Here is a 10,146-nt window from a genome sequence, read left to right as displayed (position 1 = left end):
TTTCCTATTTAGTTATATTTTTCTCTCAAGCCACATTCATTCCCTGGGATTATTATTTTGATATTTATCATACAATTGTTGAACTTTATTAAAGGTTTAAAGTTTTAATATGTATTTATTATTCAATTACTAGCCTTACTCTAGGCGGACTCAAACTTACCTGGAAATACCTAAAGGGTTGAATACTTTACATAAAACCTATTATCATTAAAAAAAACCCGCACAACGCGAAGTAAAGAAACATATCAATAGTAGTGGCAGAATGTCCAACTAATACATTATCAACAACCTGAATCTGCTGATCCCGCGCTGTCTGTAATCAGTCGTAGTACACAGTCTATCAGGGAAGTAAACGACCCTATTGAAATTGTCTTAGAAGCGCAGCCGGGTAACCATGTCTTCCCTCATGGCGTGATTTATTCTGATTAAGCGGTAGGGGATTTAAAGAAGAAACATTAAAACATATATAAAACGAAACCAATATGGTTATGAACAGGTTATGAATATATGGAGTGATCAGATTTTCGTCTAAAAGTAAGTGATAGTAATAAATAATGATAATACGATTGACCTTGTGATACGGCCGCGTGTATGCTACGAATGTGTTTAATCATTGATTCAGTGATACACATTCACATGGTCTATGATATGCAAAATATGAACCTTGATAGTGCATTGAAAATTGCATATACATGTAACATTCGCCTCTGTTCAGATGAATGCCTGTGATAGAATTTCTCAAACACAGCACCAGTTTTTGAAACTAAAGAAGATGGGTGAACTTGGCGAACAATACAGTGTATTCATGATTGGCACCGGTCGCGAATCGGGAGTTTAAAATCCGCATTGATGGTACCCGTAGTTAAAATAGATACAGTACCGTACTAAAACGCTGTCCAAAATATTTAGAATTAAAAACAAATATATGTAAAATTTATACGGTACCAATTTTGATGCACCAGATGCGTATTTCGACAAATAATGTCTCTTCAGTGATGTTCAACCGAAATGTTTGAAAACCGAAATAACGATAAACTTGCTAGAGCTATATATATCATACTTCAAAGAAGAATATTTAATCAAAATCATCATCAGAATTTGTTTCACAGGCAGCATCATACAGTAAGCGGTTTTTACATGTAGCACACACAAAATTACACTGATGCCTGGAGTACCTAAGGAACCAAATGACACTGCATATATGCTCGCGACATCCAACAGTACGTGCTCTGCATTTCCATTGACGTATTAACTGGTGGGAATAAAAACTCTCGCGTGTTTTGTGGTGTAAATCAAATATGGAATAGCGTTTTCTGTATGGTGCAGTATTAATGCTTTGATTTGAATTCAGTTTTTCCCCAACAAATGTTTTGAACAGCAATTACAATCTACTGGTACTAATACAGATACAGATAGTTTATTGCCAAATAATGGGCCCCTAAGGGCATATACATTTTAAACATTGCAATTGATCATGAGTACAATAATGTTTGAACGACAACTAAAGGTACCAAGGGACGATGCATAGGGAACATACTGTTATATAGATAAAAATATAGTTATTGTATCTATATCCATTCGCATACACCTTTCAATCATAAAAATATAAATCATACAAAAGGTATACAGATTTCTTCCACCTCGTACCAAATGTTTAGGTTCAAGAATATTCATACACTTGTAAAACCCCAATGTACGTGTAATACATATACCTGTACATAATATGTAGACTCTCATACATGAACTAGTCACAATACAATTTTATGAATTTGGAAACAGACACAAGTATTCTTGGATTTTCATTATTCATTAACCATATAAATTTGTCCAAGTCTTGTAGACAACTGAAATTAGAACATTATTCATTTTTGTCTTTAATACTTCAAGTCTTACCAAATTAAATTTATCACAACGCAATAGAAAATGCATTTCGTCACCCACAGCACCAGAATTTCAAAGTGAGCATATTCTAAGATGTGCAGGTATATTTCTGTGTCTACCAGTTTCAATGATTAATTTATGACATGATTATAATATACATTGTACCAAATATAATAAAGTCATCAGTCCCCCCCCCCTTTTTTTTGGTACAACTCTGAGGCCGGTTTTACAGTAATTACAGAACGCACATTTGCTGTTAGATTTTCCAGCAAATACAAATGGGACAGAAACATACACTTGCTTCGTGTTTGTTTTTGTACTGCACTGTAGTTCACTGTGCCTTTTAGACAGCCTGCACTGTCTGCATAATTGGATTTTGTCATGGTCTCTCCAAGTAACTTGTTAAGCATTATTGAAATTATTCTCTTTAATTTTCCTTTAAGTTGTTGTTTACATAAACAACATTCATGCTTCACAGGAGGCCCCATACTTGTTTACATTTATTCACTAGCTGCATGTTGGAATCAATTACTTGTGATCGTCATTAAGACTGCATGCTATGAGTAAAACTTAGCATCAAATGCCAGAGACGAATAATTATGGTAAGTCTAATAATTCATAGGAAAAAAAATAGGTAGGAAAAATTGGTATTCGAACCACATACAGGTAAACTTCGGTATCTCGAACACCGATATGTCGAATACCACGGATGTCTCAAAGTGAGTCAACGACCCCGGTCAGTTTTACTAAAGTCATGATTTTAAGAAAAAAAAGGTATCCCGAACACGGAAATCTCGAATACCTGGCTTATCTCGAAGTAGATTTACTGTCCTAAAAACACATGTGTTATGTAAGGGTTAATGTACGAGTATCGCTCCATTCCTTAAAAGTAATGGACCGAGGACCCGAAGGGGCCGAGGTCCATTGCTTTTAAGGAATGGAGTGATACGAGTACATTGACCCACTTAAAATCCACCTTAATAAAAACTAAACTTTGTGCATTTTAATCATGTCTTACGTTTTTCATTCTTTTGTTACATGCATTTATATCTACTTGTATAAAGGTTGACCTACTTTCCGAATACTCCATTTCTGAAAAATAATGGAATGTTCGAACAAAAGAATGACGTCATAGGTGGATTTTAACTCGAAGTCCAAGAAGTTTCTCGCTCCATTGACTTTACACCTGAAGTACACAATCATCCCGTTATGCTAAATTTACGGTCTGTTGGACGTTTCTTTGAGTTCTAGCACAGGCTTCATGGAACCATTGCCGATAATCACGCCTTATTATCCCCAAGTGGTTTGGAAGCTTTATCTAATTATGCAGATTAGAGTTGAGAATGAAATGCACACTTATACGTAAAATGACACGATATTGAAACAAGCAGCTTGGGGACGAGTATTGAAATAGGAATTTAATTGTGTCTTATATACATGTATGTATATGCAATATGTCCCGATCTAAAACTTCAATGAGACTGTCGCCACACCACCTCGGCTGAAGAATGAAGAATTGCAAGCTATCTAAAGTCACTCGACGTGAACTTAGAAATTTACTTGATAATACGACAAGTTATACACAAGAAGTAAGTTTTTTTCATAGAGTGGGTCAAGTCTCCATACTTCTATTTGCCAAACATGTTACACCTGAACATGTACTAACATATTTTACTCATTTATTTACAATGGAGACCTGACCCATTTCATATGAAAATTTGCTTGGAAAAGTCAAATTTACTGTTACATGTATTTTGTGCGTTTTTTCCCGAATACGTGATTTTAAATAAGATTTGTTTTTAATGTTCCATTGAAATGGGCACATCGAAAAAGCATTTTTAGAAACTATGGAATAATTGTTTTTAACTAAAATGCATTTTTTTCTTTTTCTGGAGAGTTTCAATTTTAACTTTGATATTTTGTCCTTCTGTGGGTTCTTTGCTCGATAAAGGCACTCATCTTCTTTAGCGACATGTCTGCATATAGGCATACTTAATGTATTTTTTAAAGGCAAGTCCAAGTAATTCCTACAATTTTGTTTTAACATAACATTGCAGCACTGTTAAGTTGTGAGGTCTTCTATGAAATTGAAAATCAACGGAATTAAACGTACATAATGAAATATATGTTGCTAGCCTAGACATGATTTCAAACAAAACGTATGTTTTCTTACAAGACAATAACGATAAACATTCAATACAAACTCTGATTCAACGATATCATATGTGAAATAATGGTATGTTAAGTATTTTCAAATTAAAGTGCGGGAATTCATATCGAGGAAATATTTTTTTAATGCGTGTTTGAATTGTTGTACACATGAATTGAATGAACAATATCTTTAATTCAGATGAATTTAAGAACATTTTTTGAATAATTGCGTTCATCACTTATGTTAGATTTAGTGATATCATATACTGTCAATAAAACACGATTATCAGGAAGTCTCTTGAGGCTCCAAATTAAATGTCCCTTATGTAATATGAATGATCTCTCTCCGTGTTGAAAATTAGATAATGATTTTATGAATGCAATTGTAATCCGTCATGCGGTTAGTTGACCAAAGACAAAATGAACGGTCGTTCAAAATTTAAAACTCAGTACTGCGAATGTGTTCATAACAGCAGTTTCTGTCCAGTGCGACAATTTAAAACCAACATGATTAACACAAGTCGTGTCTTGTCAAACGACAATCAAAAACATAATGCACTATTTTAATGCAGGGGCGGATGCAGGAATTTTTGAAAGGGAAGGGGGTTACCATTAATTTTGGTTTTCAAAGGGGGATCCACCCTCAAAATTTTCTTATGAAGGGAGGGGGGTCCGACTCTTGGAATCCCCTCTGGATCCACCACTGGAATGACAAACAGAAAAACTGCTATATTGTAAACAGTGGCCTGATTTCTTGGACGTCTTCGGGTAGTGTACAACCTAATTTTGGTAAAATGTTTTAAGTTATAAGGCACAAGCCTCCCAGAACAGCCCCGGACCATTCGATATCTGACATATTGGGAAGTGTTCTACTTATTACTGACTTTCAAGGTTTGTGTCATCACAAAACATGTCCAACCAAAATAAAAACTTTTTAATGTTCATCCATGTGTTTGTACATATCAGCAACTGTTAATAAACTCTTACAAAAAGCTAGTCGTGACATCGACCTCTATAATCACGGAAAAAATTAAGACCATAGAAAATATCAGATGAATATCGTATTTAAAAATGTATTGATGGTCTCGGGAGGGGAGGGGAGGGAGTGTACTTCGTTGAATCCCAGTGAATGGGTGAATTCTTAACCTTACAAAGATACATTGCAGGATCCAATAAGTGTCCTACCAAACCCCAATCTTTGCTCCTCACGAAAATATAACAGATTGAAAGAAAAACTTAAAACGTACTGTGCGCGACTATATATGCGGAATATAAATGTGGAATCTAAAAAATTCTAAAGAAAGTTCTTTACTAAACTTGAAATCGCAAAACTTTTCTCAAATCCACAACATCAAAACGTATTACTTTTCAACACTACACATTTATTCCTTATAATAAATTAAAGACTAGACCTTTTGACATCACAGACAGTTGCTTCTTCAACAAAAATAGAAAACGCAAATATTCATATCTAGTGATCAATCATCCAAAAATCACTTTGTTAAATACCACTCTGAAGTTGAAATATAAGATATGCTAGAGTTCCTCATTGACAATATATTCGTGGGCTTTGGTGATCAGGTCTACCAACAGTCTGTTGGAATTCTCATGGGTACGAATTGTACTCCTTTGTGAGCTGACCTGTTGTTTTATTCCTATGAAGCAAAATTTATTCACAAACTTCTACGTGAGAAGAAAACATATCTGGCCGTGGCCTTCAATTCGACATTTACATGCAGATACATCGAGGACGTTTTATCTATTAACAATAATAATTTTCATTCATATGTCGATTCGATATATCCCAATGAACTCGAAATAAAACACACCAGAGAATCGTCCACTTCTGCTTCATACTTAGATATTTTATTGAAAGTAGATGTTAACGGCAAACTAACAACTCAACTGTATGACAAACGGGATGATTTCAGCTTTTCCATCGTCAACTTCCCATATTTGTGTAGCAATATTCCTCCATTATCACCTACATACGGTGTTTATATTTCTCAACTGATTCAATACACAACAGCTTGTTCTGCGTATGGTCAGTTTTTTAAATCGAGATAGGTTACTGACAATGATGGTCATTGTGCAGGGGTTTCAACAATCTCGGTCAAATGCTATCTGACGTGTTTCATACCGATTGTTAAGCGGTTCTTGGCACACTGATTTTGACTACAGATGACTCCGTTTACCTGACCAAGATATAGGGTTCTCGGCGTGTGTGACCGGTCGACAGGGGATGCTTACTCCTCCTAGGTACCTGATCCCACCTCTGATGACCGTGTGTCTAGGGGTCCGTGTTTGCCCAACTATCTAATTTGTATTGCTTATGGGATTGATCACTGTTTGTTATCTTCACCTTTCATGAAGCACTAATGCGCTTCATGAAGTATGTCTCTACGAATTCGGTTTGGAATACGGTGACCACTCAACATATCTGGAAGTGCCTTTCAACTGGCGATCTAGTGGTCTTAACCATACTCGTACATATTTGGAACAATATCCATAACCACTATGAACTCCATCATTGTATCTTGCAATCGTTGTCCCATTGGTCATCAGTTCCTTGTCAAATGACGGGACTTCTGCAGGTCGCTGTAAATTTTGTAGCTATTTTTGAATCTTCTAGATCGAAATATCTCGACCAACTTAAAAAAAAAAATTGCAATTGTTGTCAACGCTCAAACTAGGAGGATGTGCTGGATTATAGTAGGCATTCTCTTAAGATGTTTTCCCAATCCATAGTATTGACCATCTTAACAACGTGAAACGACTGCCTGCTCTGACAGCAAGCTGTGTATTCTATAGTTCAATCTTTCGATTCCAATTCAACGATATCATCCTGGGAATTATTTTTTTTAATTCAACACTGCATCAAAATCGTCTTTATATGATTTCATTGTTTTCCGAATGATCCTTGTACATGTAACAACCAGGTCTTATCATGAAAAGTGTACCAGCTGTAAGCGATGCTGTGTATACCCTCATGTATTTTCAAAATCGAAATTTATTTCTTATATTATTTTTGTAGGAGAATTCACAGCCGTTAGGGTAGACGTACTGTGTTTATCAAGATTCATACGGACATTGTTCACCTCTGCTACGCATTCACGAGGAAATGTCCGTTATTATGAATTGTAAAGATATCAAAGGCAAAAAAAAAAAAAAACAAAAAAAAAAAAAAAAACCCACACATTGGAAATGTAAATATTACACAAGCTATTACATACTATTTATGCCCCCCCCCCCCTTCAGAGAAGAGGGACATATTGCTTTGCACCTGTCGGTCGGTAGATCACATGTTTTCTGCTCAATATCTTGAGAACCATTCACTTGATTGTAAAAAGGTCAAGAGTCAATGTACTATGGACATACATGTAGGAGTATATTGTCAGCTCAATATCTTGAGAGCCCTTTGCTTGACAGACATCAAACTTAATACATTGTACATCCTAAGGAATACATGCCCCTAGTGATTTTGAGGTAAAAAGTGGGAAAAAAACACACCCTGGTACATTCAAAAGAGTACATTTGAGGTCAACTGAACATAGGAAGATACTACCCGCTCAATATCCTGAGAATGATTCGCTTGACAGACATTATACTTGGTACACTGGCACATCATAAGAAGTAGATGACGCCTATTAATTTTGAGGTCACATGATCAAGGGTCAGACTACATTGGAAACTCCTGTCCGCTCAATAGCTTGAGAACCCTTTGCTTGACAGACATCACACGAGGTACATTTGTACATCATCAGGAGTAAATGACCCGAATTAATTTTTGGATTCATATAGTGAAGGGTCAAACAGGGCATATAAATATATTGTCTCCTATATTGTACAAATCGTTTGCTTGATTTACACCACAATTAGTAGACTGGTACATCATAAGGAGTAGATAACCTCTATTGATTTTGAGGTCTCATAGTCAAAGGTCAGTCCACTATGGATATAGGAAGTTATTGGCCGCTCCATGTCTTCAATTCTTTTGGCACTGCTATCAATTAAATGATACACGTGTGTAACCAGTTTAAAATTTGCACCAAAGGGGAGGGGGGTATATGTTTTACAAACATTTCTTGTTATTCTTGTCTAATAAACTGATGTGGTTTTTTTTACAGAACGTAATGAAGATATGCCTGGGCACTTCAGCCAACACTTTATTTTATGTGGTGAGATTTTTGTTGTTTGTTTGTTTTTGTGGTTTTAGTTGGTGTTTGGTTGTTTTAGTTGGCGTTCGATGTTTGACATAACTGCATCACAATATTTCAAGAGGTCTATAAATTGCTTTTCAATGTTCAAATATAACATTAGAAATTGAAGGGTAGATAAACTATGACATTTTTTGTTGAAAATATCTAGGGGCATAACCCCTTAAACATCCACCACTGTGTACCACTTCTACTAGCTGTGTTGCTAAATGTAATAGAGATAGGATTTTGACACCCTCCAATCTCCTACAGGATTTTTTCTTATTGTACTAGCTGTAGTAAGTTCAGCCTTGATAAGGGAGATGCTGCAAGAAACCCCACCATATCACTGGTATTAAACTGATGTACGTAACTGCAGTCCCAAGATGGCGGAAGAAAAAACAGAATTTTTTTCAATTTAGATCATATCTTATCCTATCAACTATTCAGTGATATTAATTAGTCAACTTTGTGTATTTCTTTACGCTTTATCGTTCAGAATGGTAAAATCCGTTTGTTTCTCCTGAATGGACGAGTTAAACTTCTGTGTAAAAACACACGTGATGTACGTAACTCATTAAATATTTTTGGTTGATGTACGTAATTTTCCTTTATGATGTACGTAACTGCAATTCACTCGTAGTTCGACAAACCCTAAAGCTTGCTTTCTAAGCAGCTAAACAAGCAGAGAAGTAATGCACATACTTTGTGGCAGAGAAAGAATGCCATTAGCGATAAAAAAAAAAAAAGCCCTCATTCTATAACCTCTTGAGATATTTGATACGAACAGATGCTGCACACGGGGGTACTCCAAATTTTGTACCATTTAAAGACTATGTCTATTCTTGGGAGGACAAATTTTGAATTTTGGTGTATTTTGGAGGTCCAACAAAACCGTAGTATTTCTGTCGGAGGAGAGGGGGGGGGGGGGGTAGGTAAAATGAATGTTTTGGGTTCGGTTTTCTTGGTATTTTGAAGGGGTTAAGATTTAAAGGAGAAATTTACATCATTATCATTAACTTGTATGAATGTTTCACAAGCTTAGAAGATCTTGATTTTAAGATGTTTTATATTTTTCAGGTTATATAGATTTTCAGTAATTCTTTATTATTATTTTTGGGCGGGGGAGAGGGGGATGTAAAAATGTGCATAGATATTTGGGGGATGTTTTTACCAAGTATTTCTTTAGGATACGTTGACAAACATGATTTGTTTGGTATTCTTTTGCTGCAATACTACGTAGACTCAATTACTCTGCTGGAATTAACTCTCCTGGAAAATTTTCATGTGTTCTTTAGAGCTCCAGAGTCTGTTTTATCCGAGTACAATTAATAACCTTCAATATATTATTTTAATATCATTTCACGCGTTCTCGTCTGCATGTGAATGATATACATAAGTGTTGTAACACGTCGAAATTTTCATATTTCTTCATATAAAATTACATTTTTTCAAACAAAAAAATCTGTTGAAAGCCATTTTCATCCGATTGTTGTAAAAATTCTTATTGTGAAATTCTGTCGCGAACCCCCCCCCCCCCCCCCCCGCCTCCAACCAAGTTAAATTACCGGTCCCTTATCCTTTTGTTACAAAAACATGGTCGATACTGTACTTTCTCATATACTAATGAGTTTGGTTACAGTTGAAGAATATTTGTGGCGTACTTTGAATGAAGTTTATCAGTGAGTGTGCCATTTTTTGATTGATTGCTCTTTAACTAATAGCATTGTAGGTACTACATCATAGATATGAAAGAACGTTCCTAAATCTTCTTAAAAGAGCTTAAATTGAAAGTTTGATTTGATGGCATGTTGGTAGCTTTATTTAACATGCGATTTTTATTGATGAAGGCATTCTATCGGGCTTTTTGAATGATCAAATGAATAAAAGTTTAATGGAGATCTTTTGAGTTATGTAC

At 35.4% G+C, this 10,146-nt stretch overlaps 1 protein-coding gene across 2 annotated transcripts in view; it reads left to right on the top strand.

Annotated features, from left to right (window-relative positions):
* Positions 1 to 457: 457 nt before the first annotated feature.
* LOC125677158 (uncharacterized) overlaps positions 458 to 10,146 on the top strand; it is a 44,930-nt gene continuing 35,241 nt past the window's right edge. The window contains exons 1-2 of one of the 2 annotated variants that reach the window (XM_048915133.2): positions 458 to 534; positions 8,160 to 8,210. In XM_048915133.2, the coding sequence (XP_048771090.2) occupies positions 8,166 to 8,210 (45 nt within the window). In that variant the 5' untranslated portion in view covers positions 458 to 534; positions 8,160 to 8,165. Of the gene's footprint in view, positions 535 to 8,153; positions 8,211 to 10,146 lie in introns of those variants that run through there. The other variant, XM_048915132.2, reaches the window with a different exon arrangement.

Source organism: Ostrea edulis, chromosome 3 (assembly GCF_947568905.1).
Source record: "Ostrea edulis chromosome 3, xbOstEdul1.1, whole genome shotgun sequence".
NCBI lineage: Eukaryota > Metazoa > Mollusca > Bivalvia > Ostreida > Ostreidae > Ostrea > Ostrea edulis.
The sequence above is the reverse complement of the archived record's forward strand: the minus strand, read 5'-3'. Positions and strand labels throughout refer to the sequence as shown.